Raw genomic sequence first — 16962 nt, 5'->3', positions numbered from 1 at the left:
GATTCCACTCTCTATCACTAAATAAATGCATCAATAAACACAGCACATATGAGGCAGTCACGCAAAAACACGATATATCCTGATTTGATGGAGACAGCTGTGAGAAGCACAGAGGAACATCTGGAGTAACTTCTGAAATGCCCGCTTCACTGCCGCTGCTACTGTGCGATCGAGAATCTCCGGAGACGAAGGCCTCAAATCCTCGGCTTTCCCTATTGCCTGTTGCCGGGGTCGGGGTCGAAGCGCTCGGCAGAGATGGTGCTCTGTGTCGGAGGGCTGGTTGGAGGCTCGAAGTTTTCAGACAGACTCAGGAGTTGGCTGTGGTCGGATGCTTCCGGGGTGCTGCATCGGCAAGTTTGAGGCGCTGGAGGCTCATGACAAGGAGAGCTTCTCCCTTCAACCGTCTGCGTGAGATGTTGGGACTTTCGAGAGACTTTGAGACTTTTTTTTACCATGCCCATGGTCTGTTCTTTATCAAATTATGGTATTGCTTTGCACTGTTGTAACTATATGTTATAATTACGTGGTTTTTGTCAGTTTTTTTAGTCTTAGTTTGTCTTGTGTTTCTGTGATATCATTCTGGAGGAACATTGTATCATTTCTTAATGCATGCATTACTAAATGACAATAAAAGAGGACTAGTATCCTCATAATCTAATATCCCGGCCCTGACTGTCATGTCCTGTGGCATAATGGTGCGTGGGTGACAACAAGAACAAGCTCACGGCAGTCTGCTCACCAGGTGCTCGTGTAACTGGAGACAAAAACAGTCCAGCTTGTCTTTCACTTGGGAGAGGCCAGTCCCCAACCCAACCCAGCGTGCCCCACCACCTCCAGCGTCTCTCACCTGTGCAGCGGCCACAGGCAACCCCACGGCTTGAGGGCCTGTTCTGCCCTACAACCGGGGCCTCCCCCGCTGTCGGTCTCGCCAGAGCCCCAGTGAATGGGCTACACACCGGAGCAGGGCCACTGGGATGGGCGAGGTTTGACTGCGCCCACAGGAAAGATGGAAAACCTGCCATGGATATTGCAGGGGAAATGTGGGAAGGCAGCAGGCAGGGCTTGGGTTACAGCAGGGAGCTGCTCCTGATTAGAACCACAGTCCCGTTTATTATCACAAACATCTGCTGTGATGTTTGTTGTTTTATGGCAGCAATACAATGCAATACGTAAACAAGTACGATAAATTATAATAAAAATAAACAGTTAAAAGAAGAGCAAAATGGTCATTGTCTGATGGTGGAGGGAATGTTGAGTTCTGTACCTTCCCCCTGATGGTAGCAGTGAGGAGAGGGCGGTGGGATTCTCCATGATGGATGTTGCCTTCAGGAAGCATCGCCTTTTGAAGATGTCCCTGATGTTGGTGTCCATGATGGGGCTGGCTGAGTTTACGACTTTCTGCAGCCTTTTCTGATCCCGTGCAGTGGCCCCTCCGCACCAGACGGTGATGTAGACAGTTAGAATGCTCTCCACGGTCCATCTGTAGAAATTTGCTAGTGTCTTTGGTGACATATAAAATATAGCCAATGTCACGTCTTACTCATGATTGCATCCTGGGCCCAGGACAAACCCTCAGAGATGTTGACACCAAGGAACTTGAAGCTGCTCGCCCTTCCCACCGCTGTCCCCTCGTGTGTCGTGTTCCTGCGAGCTGTTAGGAGCCTGAACTGTCTCTAAGTCAGAGCTGAACATCGTGGGTGAAGGACCTGCACGGTGCTGTACTGTTCCATTTTCCATATTCTTCTCCAACAATCATCGCTTTGTCATGGTGAAGAGGCTTGTGAATGCCTGAAATCCCAACAGTGCAGTTTTGCCTTAGATCCTCATAGGCTCATCCACGGTGGCAAAGGTTAAGGGGGAGGATCCAGACAAAAGTGACACAACACTGGAGCCAACCACAGCGGTGAAGAGGGATCACTGCTCAGCGCTCACTGCCTTACCTGCCTGCACCCCAGACGCTGACTGTAGCGGCTCGGTAGAGACAGCAAGCGCACGTGTACCACTCACAGCCGGCTGAAGATCCGTCTCCATCCCTCCTGTCCCAACCACCGGCCCGTGTTCTCAGGATGTCAATAATGTGGGCAGAACCAACGAGTGGTTGCAATTTGGACTTCCTGGTGGAAAAAATGGAACCTGGGCTTCCTGGAGGGAATCTCTACAGGAATGAAGAGAGAATGATTTCTCCAGTCACCACTATTGTGAGCGGTTTTGAGCTTCATATTGAAGAAAAGATGTGCTGGCATTGGAGAGGGTCCAGAGGAGGTCCACGAGAATGATTCTGGATATGAAAGGGTTAACATATGAGGAGTGTTTGATGGCTCTGTGCCTGTACTCACTGGAATTTAGGAGAATGAGAGGGGGATCTCATTAAAACCTATCAAATATTGAAAGGCTTCAACAGAGTGGATGTGGAGACACAGATAGAGTGGATGTGGAGAGGATGTTTCCTGTAGTGGGAGAGTCTAGGACCAGAGGGCACAGATAGAGTGGATGTGGAGAGGATGTTTCCTATAGTGAGAGAGTCTAGGACTAGAAGGCACAGATAGAGTGGATGTGGAGAGGATGTTTCCTATAGTGAGAGAGTCTAGGACTAGAAGGCACAGATAGAGTGGATGTGGAGAGGATGTTTCCTATAGTGAGGGAGTCTAGGACCAGAGGACACAGCATCAGAACAGAGGGATGTCCATTTAGTACAGCATGGGTGGTGAATCTGTGGAATTCATGGCTGTGGAGGCCAAGTCATTGGGTATATTTAAAGCAGAGGTTCTCTATTCAGGAGAATAGAGTTGTAGGAATAATAAATCAGACATGATGGAATGGCAGAGCAGACTCGATGGGCTGAATGGCCTGATGGATTATGTCAGTATTAACAAGCCTGATTCTGTGGGATTGAATAGCCTTTTCTGTTTCCATTTTTCACGTCCCCATAAGGAAATGGTTGCAGTTCACAAATACTTGAGAGCGTCTTCGCAGAAGATGAAACATAAAGGGCTCCCGGAAACAGTAAGGAACCAAGTGCGTCGTGAGAATGAGGAACTCCGTGGGTAAAAATATGCAATATTACAGAAGTTGAGCCTCAGAAGAATGATGAATCCCACCTACTCAAAAACAGCCACCTTAGAGTAAGCAGATTTCGGCCTCTGTAGACTTAGGATGGTACAGGGCCCTGAAGGAATATGTGAGCCCTATTTTAGAAAGGACAGAGAGGAGAATCTGGGAACATTGGACTATTTATTGGACGATGAAGAAGGCTTATGGCATGCTTGCCTTTATTAATCGAGGCACTGCGTTCAAAAGTCAGGAAATTATCTCATAGAAAAATACAGCACAAAACAGGCCCTTCTGCCCATCTAGTCCATGCCAAACCATTTAAACTGCCTACTCCCATCGACCTGCACCGAGACCATGTACCTATCCAAACTTCTCTTAAAAACGGAAATCGAACCTGCATCCACAACTTGTGCTGGCAGCTCATTCCACACTCTCACAACCCTCTGAGTGAAGACGTTTCACCCTTCACCCTTGACCCATGGCCTCTAGTTGTAGTCTCACCCAACCTCAGTGGAAAAAGCCTGCTTGCATTTACCCTATCAATACCCCTCACAATCTTGAGACCTCGATCAAATCTCTCATTCTCCTTTGTTGCAGCTTTATAAAACTCTGGCTAGGCCCGTTCCAGGATGTCAAGGCTTTAGAGAGGGTGCAGAAGAGATTCGCCAGGATGCTGCCCACTTTTGAGGGCATGTGCTATAATGAGAGGTTGGACAAACTTGGCTGCCTGGGGTGGTGGTAGAGGCAGATACACTGGAGACTTTTAAGAGGTGTTTAGATGGGCTCACAAATGTGAGGACAATGGAAGGATATGGACATTGTGTAAGAATGAGAGATTAGTTTAGGTGGCCATTTGGTTGCTAATTTAATTGGTTCAGTACAACACTGTGGGCTGAAGGGCCTGTTCCTGTGCGGTACTGGTCGATGTTCTGTGCTCTATATATTTGCCAAGATGCTGGAATGCTGCGTGAAGGTTGTAACAACGAAACACCTGAAGGAGAGATGTCGGCATCGAGGGGTCAGTGATGGAAAGGCTGAACAGCTTCAAGTTCCTGGACGTCGGCCTCTCTGAGAATCTCTCCTGGGCCCTACACACTGACGCAGTCACAAAGGAGGCACAGTGGCTACAGTTCATTAGGAGTTTGAGGAGATTGGGTAAGTCAAGAAAGACTCTAGCAAATTTCTACAGATGTACCGTGGAGAGCATTCGAACTGGTTGCATCACCGTCTGGAATGGAGGGGCCGCTGCACAGGACCAGAAACAGCTGCAGGAGGCCGTAAACCCAGCCGGTTCCATCGTGGGCGCTGGCCTCTCAGCTTCCAGGATCCATCACGAAGGATCTTCACCATCCAGAAGATGCTCTCTTCTCATTACCACCATCAGGAGGTACAGGAGCCTGAAGAATTTTAAGAACAACCTTGTTTCCTCTGCCTTCATATTTCTGAGTGGTCCATGCTGACTACCTGTTTATTCCTTTTCTGCACTTTTTAATTTGTAACTTATAGAAATATTTTATATCTTGCTCTGTATTGCCGTCACAAAGCAACACGTTTTGCAACATATGTCAGTGATAATCGACCTGATTCTGATTCTGAAGTAAAGGTTTTGTGGCCAGTCTTCTGGAGTTGCTTGAGGGTGTCATTTATGGGGCACATCAGCAGGAACCCATGGGTGCCCTGGATCTGAATTTAATCTTTTTTTCCCTGTGTTATAAGGAAAGGTTGAATAGGTTATGATATCATCCCCCGGCACAAAAGAGATTTGAGAGAGGTATACAAAATTATGAGGGGTATAGACAGGGTAAATGCAAGCAGGCTTTTTCCACTGAAGATGAGTGAGAAGGGAACTAGAAGTCATGGGTTAAAGGTGAAACATTTAAGAATATGAGAGGGAGCTTCTTCATCAAGACACAGAGCACTACAGCACCAAAACAGGCCTTTTGGCCCATCTAGTCCATGCTAAACTATTGTTCTGCCTAGCCCCATCAACCTGCACCAGGACCATAATCCTCCATACACCCTCCCATCCATGTACCGACCCAAACTTCTCACAGAGGCGTACCGTCAGCACGACCCCATTTCAGCCCAGGGCGCTGGAGTGGGGAGTGCAGTCCCTATGCAGTCGGTACGACCATCCTGTGAGAGCATGCGTCTCACAGTATGATAGTATCCGGCTTCCTGCCACAGTAAACAGACCAGCCGGTCCTGTGATTCAGCTAGGGTTAAACTGGTGGGTTGCTCGTTCCGCGCTGTACTGTATCTATAAATAAATAAATATCAACAGCAAACCCGCATTCCAGCACCCTCTGAGTGAAGACATTCGCCCTTCACTATTCCCCTCCTCAGCCCTGGCGATCCTTCACTCTGCCAACGGTTTATCAGCAAAGGAACGCAGCCCCAGGTTGTCCCCCATCCCCCCCCCAGCACAAGAGATTCACTCCTGCTGACCCTGCCTTTGGACACTCACACCTGGAGTGAGGGGGCTGATCTCGCCATCTCCCCACCCTCAGGCACAGAGGCGGTCAGGGTTCACAAATCACAATCAGAACCAGGTTTCATATCACCAGCTTGTGCCACGAAATTTGTTGCTTTGTGGTGCAGTACGTTGGAATGCATATAAAGCTATAAATTACAATAAGCATATATAAAAACTTAAATTAAATTAGTAGTACAAAAAGAGAGGGAAAATAGTGAGGTAGTGAGGTAGTGTTCGTGGGTTCATTATTTATTCAGAAATCTGATGGCAGAGGGGAAGAGGCTGTTCCTGAATCATTGAGTGAGTGTCTCCTGGCTCCTGGACCATTGCTTTGCTGGTAACAGTGAGAAGAGGACATGTCCTGGGTGATGGGGGTCCGTGACGATGGATGCCACCTTTCTGAGACATCACTTTTGAAGATGTCCTCGATGCTGTGGAGGCCGTTGTCAGTGATTGAGCTGACTGAGTTTGTAACATTTTCCCGATCTGGGCCAGTGGCCTCTCCATGCACAGTCAGTCAGGGACATCCTTACCAATAACATGCAGAGAAGAGATGGACTGCAGCTCCACAGTTTCCCCAGACTCTTCCCCCGTCAGCAGGCAGGTGTAGATCCCAGTATCGTTCTGGCTCACATTCAGAATGCGTAGCTCTGAGGTTAGACTGAATTTATCCCCATATTCCCGACGTTCTTTCAATTCGAGAACCTGGTGAGGGAAAATGCAGTTACAAATGGATCTCTGCATCTGTCCAAACAGGAGGGAAGTCCAGAGCGTTCGGTCCAAGAGTCACAACCCTTTCCCATCCCACAGACACTCTCCCCACCCACTGAATCCCCTCCCACAGCCCACAGACACTCTCCCCCATCACTAAATCCCCTCCCACAGTCCACAGACACTCTCCCCATTACTGACTTCCCACCCACTGAATCCCCATCCACAGCCTATAGACACTGTCCCCATCACTGACTCTCCCTGCCCACTGAATCCCCTCCCACTGTCCACAGATACTCTCCCCATCACCGACACTACTGATACCCCGACCCACTGAATCCCCTCCCACGGACACTCTCCCCATCACTGAATCCCCTCCCACAGCTCACAGACACTCTCCCCATCACTGACTCCCCACCCACTGAATCCCCACCCACAGCCTATAGACACTGTCCCCATCACTGACTCTCCCTGCCCACTGAATCCCCTCCCACTGTCCACAGACACTCTCCCCATCACCGACAGTACTGATACCCCGACCCACTGAATCCCCTCCCACGGACACTCTCCCCATCACTGAATCCCCTCCCACAGCTCACAGACACTCTCCCCATCACTGACTCCCCACCCACTGAATCCCCACCCACAGCCTATAGACACTGTCCCCATCACTGACTCTCCCTGCCCACTGAATCCCCTCCCACTGTCCACAGACACTCTCCCCATCACCGACAGTACTGATACCCCCACCCACTGAATCCCCTCCCACGGACACTCTCCCCATCACTGAATCCCCTCCCACAGCTCACAGACACTCTCCCCATCACTGACTCCCCACCCACTGAATCCCCACCCACAGTCACAGACACTCTCCCAATCACTAACTCTCCCCACCCACTGAATCCCCTCCCACAGCTCACAGACACCCTCCCCATCACTGAATCCCCTCCCACGGACACTCTCCCCATCACTGACTCTCCCCACCCACTGACCCTCCCACAGTTCACAGACACTCCCCTCCTCACTGACTCTCCCAGAGCTCATGGACACTCCCCTCCTCACTGACCCTCCCATTTTTCTCTCTCTATTTCTCATTGAATTTCACCTGTTTCAGAACAGAAGTACAGTACAGGAAGAGACAGGTGGAGATGTGACCTGAAGTCTGCTGTTAAGGAGGGGAGGTGGAGGAGCAGAGGATGCTGAGTCTGGGAGACAGCGTTCCCCAGCTCAGTGAAAGGATGTAGAAGATCGAACCTCTGATTAAACCCACAGGTTGATCATGATCTGCAGCTGGACAAGAGGCACAGATCTGGAATTGTTACTCAGCCACCAGGGCTTACAGAGATGGGGTGGGGGGAAAGAGAATCCCCCTGGATTTGCACCTTCTGTTTACTGGACGGCTTGGAGAGATCAGACATGGAGACGATGTTTCCAGTAGTGGGGGAGACTGACACCAGAGGGCACAGCCTCAGGATACAAGGACATCACTTTAGAACAGAGATGAGGAGGAATTCTTTAGACAGAGGGCGGTGACTCTGTGGAATTCATTGAGAAGGCTGTGGAGGTCAGGTCATTGGGTGCGTTTAAGGCAGAGCTTGATGAGTTCTTGACTAGTAAGAGGTTAATGGTTACTAGGAGAATGTCGGAAAACAAGATTGAAAAAAAAATTCAGCCATGGTGGAATAGTGGAGTAGACATGATGGACCGAATGGCTGAATTCTACTCCAGTATCTCCTGGTCTTATGATGGAGGGTTCTGGCTGAGCTTCCATGAGAGGGACTCTCGTAAAAGCCCACCCCAGTGAGGTGAGCGAGTTGGCCAATGACTAGGTCCCACGTTATCCCAGGCAGGTGGGAGGAGGCTCCCAGCGCTGGTGTGGGTCTCCCTCCTACTGCTCTACTGGAACAAAACAAATCTGACTCGATAAAAAGGGAGAATAAATTTCAAACTGACCTTTCCCTGCGGAGTTACCCAATTCACAATCATCCTGAGGCTGTCACTGAGGCCAGTGCATGTCGCCACGAACGGTTCCCCTCTCAGACGCAACTGATGCTTGGGTTCGACTGAAAGATGGAACTCTGGAATTGGACAAGAAGTGGCTGAAAGATTGTGGAGAGAACGTTCTTTTCCCCAAGCAAAGGCTCTGAAACTCTGTCAACGTTTCACACAATTCTTCACCGTGGCACTGAATGCACGGTTACATCATGGTCTGGTACGGCAGTCCGAATGCACAGGAACAGAAGAAGATCCAGAGAGAGATGGAGTCATGCCAATATATCACAGGCACATAACTCCCCACCATTAGTAGTGTCTACAGGAGGTGCTGCATCAAGAAGGCAGCATTGATCACCATCATCCAGGCCAGCTCATCTCCTACTGGCTCCTCTCAGGAGAAGGTACAGAAAACAAAGCCCTAGACCACCAGGTTCAGAAACAGCTACTTCCCCTCAACCACCTCGCTTTTGAACCAACTGGTACAAGCTTCAGTAAAGCAACACTGGGAACACTCTGCATCTTTTTGTTCTGATTATGTTCTATCATGCTTAATTTTGCATATTATTTATCTCTGATTTATATTTTTTCCAGTGACTGTTGTTTATCTGACGCTCTGCGAGCCAGTGATGCTGTTACAAGTAAGTTTTTCATTACACCTGTGCAATATTCTGTGGAAGTTAGCACAACACTACTACAGATTAGCGTGTCGCAGGTTGGAGTTTAATCCTGGTTTCCTCTGTAAGGAGTTAGTTTCTATGTTCCTCCCCATGGACGTGGGTTTCCTCCCACAGTCCAAAGGTGTACCAGTTAACAGGTTAATTTGTCATTGTAAATTGTCTTCTAGTTAGGTTAGGGTTAAATTGGAGGTTGTCATGGGTGCTGGGCGAAAAGCTGGAACGGTCTGTTTTGTGCTGCATCTCCAAAAATTATCAAATAAACTTCAGTTTGACTTTATGCCTTTGAGAAAGACAGCAGGTTTATCTTGAAACACACAAAAATTGCTGGTGAACACAGCAGGCCAGGCAGCATCTATAGGAAGAGGTACAGTCGACATTTCGGGCCGAGAGCCTTCGTCAGGACACAAGAGTCCTAATGAAGGGTTTCGGCCCGAAACGTCGACTGTGCCCCTTCCTATAGATGCTGCCTGGCCTGCTGTGTTCACCAGCAATTTTTGTGTGTGGTGCTTGAATTTCCAGCATCTGCAGGTTTCCTCATATTTGATTTGTCAGGTCCCGATATCTGGCTTCAAACTCACACCTCTGTCCCCTGTGGACAGACAAGGGTCTGTAAAACCCAAACCTCTGTCTCCTGTGGACAGTGAGGGGTCTCGACACCCACACCTCTGTCTCCTGTGGACAGTGAGGGGTCTCGACACCCCTAGCAAATTTATAGCAACTTTTTCATTTTGCTATTCTGCCAATATGCCCTTGCTTGAGGAGACTTCTGGGGTATTCAGAATAATTGTTTATTAATTGAAATAGTTTGGCACAGTCTAGATGGGCTGAAGGGCCTGTTTCTTTAAATGTTCCCATCAGTGAATTATAGGGAATGATTGCTTTTGGAACGCAGGTTATTGAGAAGGGCAACCTGTCTCTGATATCCCTCATACTTTGCCCCAGTCACCTTAAAGTTATACAGACACAATGCTGCAGGAAACCGTCAGGCCAGGCAGCATCTCTGGAAAAGAGTACAGTTGACGTTTTGGGCCGAAACTCTTCGGCAGGACTCCGAATGGTCTTGGCCTGAAATACCAGCTGTACTCTCCGTGGACTGTACATCGCCTGAGTTTCTTCAGCATAGCAACTGCCGATTTTCTCTTGTTTGACCTTAAAGCTGTGGTCCCTTCTGTCGCCACTTCCGCCCTGGGAACAAGAACTCTGTGCCTCCCATCATCTTGTACACCTCAATCAAGCCCCCTCTCACTCTCCTTCGCTCCAAAGAGAAAAGCCCTAGTTTGCTCAAACTATCGTCATGAGACATGCCCTCTAAAGCAGGCAGCATCGTGCCAAATCACCTCTGCATGCTCTTGAAAGCTTTCTATAACGAGGTGAGCAGAAGTGAACACATTATTCCACATGTTGTCTTATCGGGGTTTTATAGAGCTGCAACGTTCCCTCACGGCTCTGGAACTCAGTCCCTGACTAATGATCACACCATACACCTTTTAACCACTTTATCGATCTGCACTGAGTTGTTACGTAATTATCATACAAGTGGTCGGTTCACAAGTCTATTTCTCTTGCAGTTATTTCTGTGTGTTCTTCAGTCTGCCTCAGCCACCTCTCCAGCCTTTGCTGTCCATTCCAGATGAAGGGTTTCTCCCACAAACATTGACTGTTTGTGCTGCCTGACCTGCTGAGTGTCTCCAGCTTTCTGTGTTGTGCCTGACCCCAGAGCCTGCAGTCCGATGTGTCTCCCTCACTGTTTAAATTTCATTCCATTGTTTCACTTTGAATCATTACTTTTTCAAAGTCATTGTCAGATCCTCTTATTTTATGATCACTCTTCCCCAAAGACGTCTTGACACACCTCATATTCTGTCTGGGTAGCCTTCAGCCTCATGGCCTGAACATCGATTTCTCTAACTTGTTGTACTTCCTTCCTCCTGCCCTTTTTTCCATTCCCCATTCTGGTTTTCCACTTACCCCCTTCCCCTCTGACCTGCCCTTCACTTCCCTCTGGTTACACTTCTCATTCCCTTTCTCCCATGGTCCACTCCCTCTCCTATCAGATTCCTCCTTTCACCTATCACCTCCCAGTGTCTCACTTCATCCCCCTCCCCAGCCACCCACCTTCCCCCTCACCTGGTCTCACCTGTCACCTCCCAGTGTCTCACTTCATCCCCCTCCCCACCCACCCACCTTCCCCCTCACCTGGTCTCACCTGTCACCTCCCAGTGTCTCACTTCATCCCCCTCCCCACCCATCCACCTTCCCCCTCACCTGGTCTCATCTGTCACCTCCCAGTGTCTCACTTCATCCCCCTCCCCACCCATCCACCTTCCCCCTCACCTGGTCTCATCTGTCACCTCCCAGTGTCTCACTTCATCCCCCTCTCCCCACCCACCCACCTTTCCCTTCACCTGGTCTCACCTATCACCTCCCAGTGTCTCACTTCATCCCCCTCCCCAGCCACCCACCTTCCCCCTCACCTGGTCTCATCTATCACCTCCCAGTGTCTCCCTTCATCCCCCTCCCCACCCATCCACCTTCCCCCTCACCTGGTCTCACCTGTCACCTCCCAGTGTCTCCCTTCATCCCCCCTCCCCAGCCACCCACCTTCCCCCTCACCTGGTCTCACCTATCACCTCCCAGTGTCTCCCTTCATCCCCCTCCCCACCCATCCACCTTCCCCCTCACCTGGTCTCACCTGTCACCTCCCAGTGTCTCACTTCATCCCCCTCTCCCCACCCACCCACCTTTCCCTTCACCTGGTCTCACCTATCACCTCCCAGTGTCTCACTTCATCCCCCCCTCTCCCCACCCACCTTCCCCCTCACCTGGTCTCACCTATCACCTCCCAGTGTCTCACTTCATCCCCCCTCCCCCACCCACCCACCTTCCCCCTCACCTGGTCTCACCTGTCACCTCCCAGTGTCTCACTTCATCCCCCTCCCCACCCATCCACCTTCCCCCTCACCTGGTCTCACCTGTCACCTCCCAGTGTCTCACTTCATCCCCCTCACCCACCCACCCACCTACCCCCTCACCTGGTCTCACCTATCACCTCCCAGTGTCTCACTTCATACCCCCCTCTCCCCACCCACCTTCCCCCTCACCTGGTCTCACCTATCACCTCCCAGTGTCTCACTTCATCCACCTCCCCCACCCACCCACCTTCCCCCTCACCTGGTCTCACCTGTCACCTCCCAGTGTCTCACTTCATCCCTCCTCCCCACCCACCCACCTTCCCCCTCACCTGGTCTCACCTATTACCACCTATTCTGGCTTCTGCCCCATCCTCGTCTTTCTAGGTCTGAAGAATGGTCTCGGCCTGAAACGCTGACTGTTTATTCCTCTCCATAGATGCTGCCTGACCTGCTGAGTTCCTCCAGCATTTTGTGTGTGTGGCTCTGGATTTCCTCAATTTGCAGAATCTCTTGTGTTTTTGACAACAACACGTTCTCACTGGACAAAATCAGATCTGGAATACCTTTCCCTGCTGATCCCTCAGCACGTTGATCTGGAAGAGCGCCTTGTTGAATTAGCCCAACAAAGCTGATTTGCTCAGCCTGTGAGCTCCTCCGTTATTTACCTTTTCAACATTTCAGATTCCAGACTGTTTAATGTCATTCCCAGTGCCCCAGGGTAAAGGCGAGTGAACGAATTGTTACTCTGCATCTGATACAGCTCAAAAACCCACAAAAGATAAAGAACGCAATATTTAAAAAGACACAATAAATAGAAATACATAAGATAGCTTATATACATAGATTGATTGTATGTCCATAAAGTGACACTAGGCACAGGAGTGTCTGTACACAAGGTGACTGACAGGAAATGATAAAGTCGTGGTGGTTGGGGGTGTGGAGGGGTGGGTCAGTGGGTGGAGGTGTTGATCAACGGGTGGAGGTGTTGATCAGCCTCACTGCTTGGGGAAAGTCACTGGTTTTGAGTCTGGTGGTCCTGGTGTGGGTGCTTTTGATGGGAGTGGGACAAACAGTTCATGAGCAGGGTGGATGGGTTCCTTCATGATGTTATTAGCCCTTTTCTTTAGACATATGCTTGATGGTGGCGAGGCGGGTGCTGGTGGTGCACTGGGCAGTTCTGACTACCTGTTGTGGAGTCTTCCTGCCCACAACAGGACAGTTTCCATATCGAGCAGTGGTGCAACTTGTTAGGATGCTCTGTACTGCACATCTGTATGACCCTCCCTCAGTACCACCCCTCCCTCAGTGTGACCCTCCCTCAGTACCACCCCTCCCACAGTGTGACCCTCCCTCAGTATCGCCACTCCCACAGTGTGACCCCCCCACAGTGTGACCCTCCCTCAGTACCACCCCTCCCACAGTGTGACTCTCCCTCAGTACCACCCCTCCCACAGTGTGACACTCCCTCGGTGTGACCCTCCCTCAGTACCACCCCTCCCACAGTGTGACCCTCCCTCAGTACCACCCCCCCACAGTGTGACCCTCTCTCAGTACCACCCCTCCCATAGTGCGACCCTCCTTCAGTACCACCCCTCCCATAGTGTGACGCTCTCTCAGTACCACCCCTCCAACAGTGACCCTCCCTCAGTACCACCCCTCCCACAGTGTGACCCTCCCTCAGTACCACCCCCCCACAGTGTGACCCTCTCTCAGTACCACCCCTCCCACAGTGTGACCCTCCCTCAGTACCACCCCTCCCACAGTGTGACTCTCCCTCAGTACCACCCCTCCCTCAGTGTGACCCTCCCTCAGTACCACCCCTCCCACAGTGTGACCCTGTCTCAGTACCACCCCTCCCACAGTGTGACCCTCCCTCAGTACCACCCCTCCCACAGTGTGACCCTCTCTCAGTACCACCCCTCCCACAGTGTGACCCTCCCTCAGTACCACCCCTCCCACAGTGTGACCCTCCCTCAGTACCACCCCTCCCACAGTGTGACTCTCCCTCAGTACCACCCCTCCCACAGTGTGACCCTCCCTCAGTACCACCCCTCCCACAGTGTGACCCTCTCTCAGTACCACCCCTCCCACAGTGTGACCCTCCCTCAGTACCACCCCTCCCACAGTGTGACCCTCCCTCAGTACCACCCCTCCCACAGTGTGACTCTCCCTCAGTACCACCCCTCCCACAGTGTGACACTCCCTTAGTACTACCCCTCCCATAGTGTGACCCTCTTTCAGTATCACCCCTCCCACAGTGGGACTCTCCCTCAGTACCACCCCTCCCACAGTGTGACCCTGTCTCAGTACCACCCCTCCCACAGTGTGACCCTCCCTCAGTACCACCCCCCCCACAGTGTGACCCTCTCTCAGTACCACCCCTCCCATAGTGCGACCCTCCTTCAGTACCACCCCTCCCATAGTGTGACCCTCTCTCAGTACCACCCCTCCAACAGTGACCCTCCCTCAGTACCACCCCTCCCACAGTGTGACCCTCCCTCAGTACCACCCCCCCACAGTGTGACCCTCTCTCAGTACCACCCCTCCCACAGTGTGACCCTCCCTCAGTACCACCCCTCCCACAGTGTGACTCTCCCTCAGTACCACCCCTCCCTCAGTGTGACCCTCCCTCAGTACCACCCCTCCCACAGTGTGACCCTGTCTCAGTACCACCCCTCCCACAGTGTGACCCTCTCTCAGTACCACCCCTCCCACAGTGTGACCCTCCCTCAGTACCACCCCTCCCACAGTGTGACCCTCCCTCAGTACCACCCCTCCCACAGTGTGACTCTCCCTCAGTACCACCCCTCCCACAGTGTGACACTCCCTTAGTACTACCCCTCCCATAGTGTGACCCTCTTTCAGTATCACCCCTCCCACAGTGGGACTCTCCCTCAGTACCACCCCTCCCACAGTGTGACCCTGTCTCAGTACCACCCCTCCCACAGTGTGACCCTCCCTCAGTACCACCCCTCCCACAGTGTGACCCTCCCTCAGTACCACCCCTCCCACAGTGTGACCCTCTCTCAGTACCACCCCTCCCACAGTGTGACCCTGTCTCAGTACCACCCCTCCCATAGTGTGACCCTCTCTCAGTACCACCCCTCCAACAGTGTGACCCTCTCTCAGTACCACCCCTCCCACAGTGTGACCCTCCCTCAGTACCACCACTCCCACAGTGAGACCCTCCCTCACCATGCCCGTTTGCTTATATACATGCAGACTTGCAGCAATCCAGTCGCTACGTATCAGAGGGAAATTGAGATGAGATGAGTCAAAGGCCGAGTGTCATAGAGTTGCTTTTTGACTATACTTGTCTGTGATGACACTTTCAAGGAATTACGGATCTGTATTCCCAGACGTCTTTGATCTACCACACCCCTCAGTGCCCTACTGCTGACAAAGTCCTATCCTGATTCGTCCTCTCAAAGTGCAACATCTCACACTTGCTTGCATTTAATTCCATCTGCCATTTTCAGCCCATTTTCCCAGTTGCCCAAGAGCTGTCTGAAAGTGCTTTGGGTCTTCACAAATAAACCAGCACCTAGATAAGTGTCATACAAAAATAGTCACAATTTCAATTCCCGTTTCTTAGCCTCACTTCTCCTTCGCCTCCCAGATTACCTCAGCAGTCCTGACCACATTGCGAGCAGCAGCGTTGCCACACTTTGTGCCTGACCTGTCTGCTCTGCTGTGATGTTCACAGATGAGCCTGTCTCTCTGAGGGAATGTGCGCATCTGCTGAGATGTTGCAACTTCAGGAAGGCCTGCTGCGTTTCTGAGTGTGGGGTGAGTACCGCCCAGGGCAGGAGACAGGCGTCGGACCCCAGGAGTTTCTGTAGTGCACTTCACTCTCCAGTATTGTTGTTTGGAGTTTTAATTCCACATGAAATTATTTTCACTCCCCAGTCTCATCCCGGTCCAGCGTCATCCCTTCAGTTTTTCAAAGGATCGAGCCACCAGTTTTCCTTTTAAGTTGCAAAGTCTTCCGGTAGACTTTATTTATTTGAAAATGTATTTTCTTTGGAGGTATGGCACGTTAACAGACCCTTTTGGCCCAACGAGCCCTGGCCGCACAATTATCTAGTTTGAGATTCAGCACGGAACAGGCCCTTCTAACCCAATGAGGCACGCTGCCCAGCGATACCACCCATCCATTAACCCTCGTCTAATCAGGGGACAATTTACAATGACCCATTAACTTACTAACCAGTATGTCTTTGGACTGCAGGAGGAAACCGGAGCACCCGAAGGAAACCCAAGCATTCACAGGAAGGACGGCAAGAATTGAACCCAGACCCCTGGCACTGTAACAGCATTCCGCTAACAGTTCCCGATCTGAGAGCGACAGGCTTATCAGTAAATACCATTATAGTCATCATTATCAGATTTATTGTCCTGATACAAGTTGTAAATTTTTTTCCTTTGTGGCAGTAGTACAGGAATATGCATAACAATAAAAAAACTATAAGCTACAATGATCAATCAATCAATGAACAGAGTAATAAATAATCCTTGTGTAATAATAAACACACGAGATTCTGCTGATGCTGGAAATCCAGAGCAAAACACACAAAGTGCTGGAGGAACTCAGCAGGTTGGGCAGCATTTATAGAGAGGAATAAACAGCCGAGACCCCTCATCGTGACTGGAAGAGAAGGGGGAAGGTGACCAAGCTGCCTCCCTGTGTTAGAGCCATTTGCCTGTGTTGGCCCATGTCTTTTTAAGTAGAGCAGAACATTAGACATACAACAGTATGCCATAAGGCTCAAAGATCAATATAACCCTTCCTGCCGAGATTTCCTGGTGGCCAACCACTTTAATTCCACCTCCCCCCAATTCCCACTCTGACATGTCGGTCCTTGACCTTCTCTTCTGCCACAACCAGGCCACTCTCACATTGGAGGAGCAACACCTCATATTCCAGCTGGGGTGCCTCCAACCTGATGGTATAAACATCAATTCCTCCAACTTTCGGTCATTTCTCTCCACTCCCCCTTACCTCTTCTTCAATTCCCTGCTTTGGCCTTCCCTTACCTCTTTCTGTTCTTCTCACCTGCCCAACACTTTCCCCAGTGCCTCTCCTCCTTCCCTTTCTCCCACGGTCCACTCTCATCTCCAATCAGATTCCTTCTTCCTC

General features: G+C 50.7%; 1 protein-coding gene across 1 annotated transcript in view; it reads right to left on the bottom strand.

Moving 5' to 3' along the window:
- The window catches only part of LOC140200900 (macrophage colony-stimulating factor 1 receptor-like), a 109257-nt gene that overhangs the window by 65263 nt on the left and 27032 nt on the right, over window positions 1-16962 (bottom strand). Inside the window, exons 2-3 of the mRNA XM_072264547.1 lie at window positions 8192-8316; window positions 6061-6232 (exon numbers count right to left, since the gene is read on the bottom strand). Coding sequence (XP_072120648.1) covers window positions 6061-6232; window positions 8192-8316 — 297 coding nt within the window. The remainder of the gene's footprint in view (window positions 1-6060; window positions 6233-8191; window positions 8317-16962) is intronic.

The sequence above is a fragment of the Mobula birostris genome, chromosome 7 (genome assembly GCF_030028105.1).
Source record: "Mobula birostris isolate sMobBir1 chromosome 7, sMobBir1.hap1, whole genome shotgun sequence".
NCBI classification, from domain to species: Eukaryota; Metazoa; Chordata; class Chondrichthyes; order Myliobatiformes; family Myliobatidae; genus Mobula; species Mobula birostris.
The sequence above is the reverse complement of the archived record's forward strand: the minus strand, read 5'-3'. Positions and strand labels throughout refer to the sequence as shown.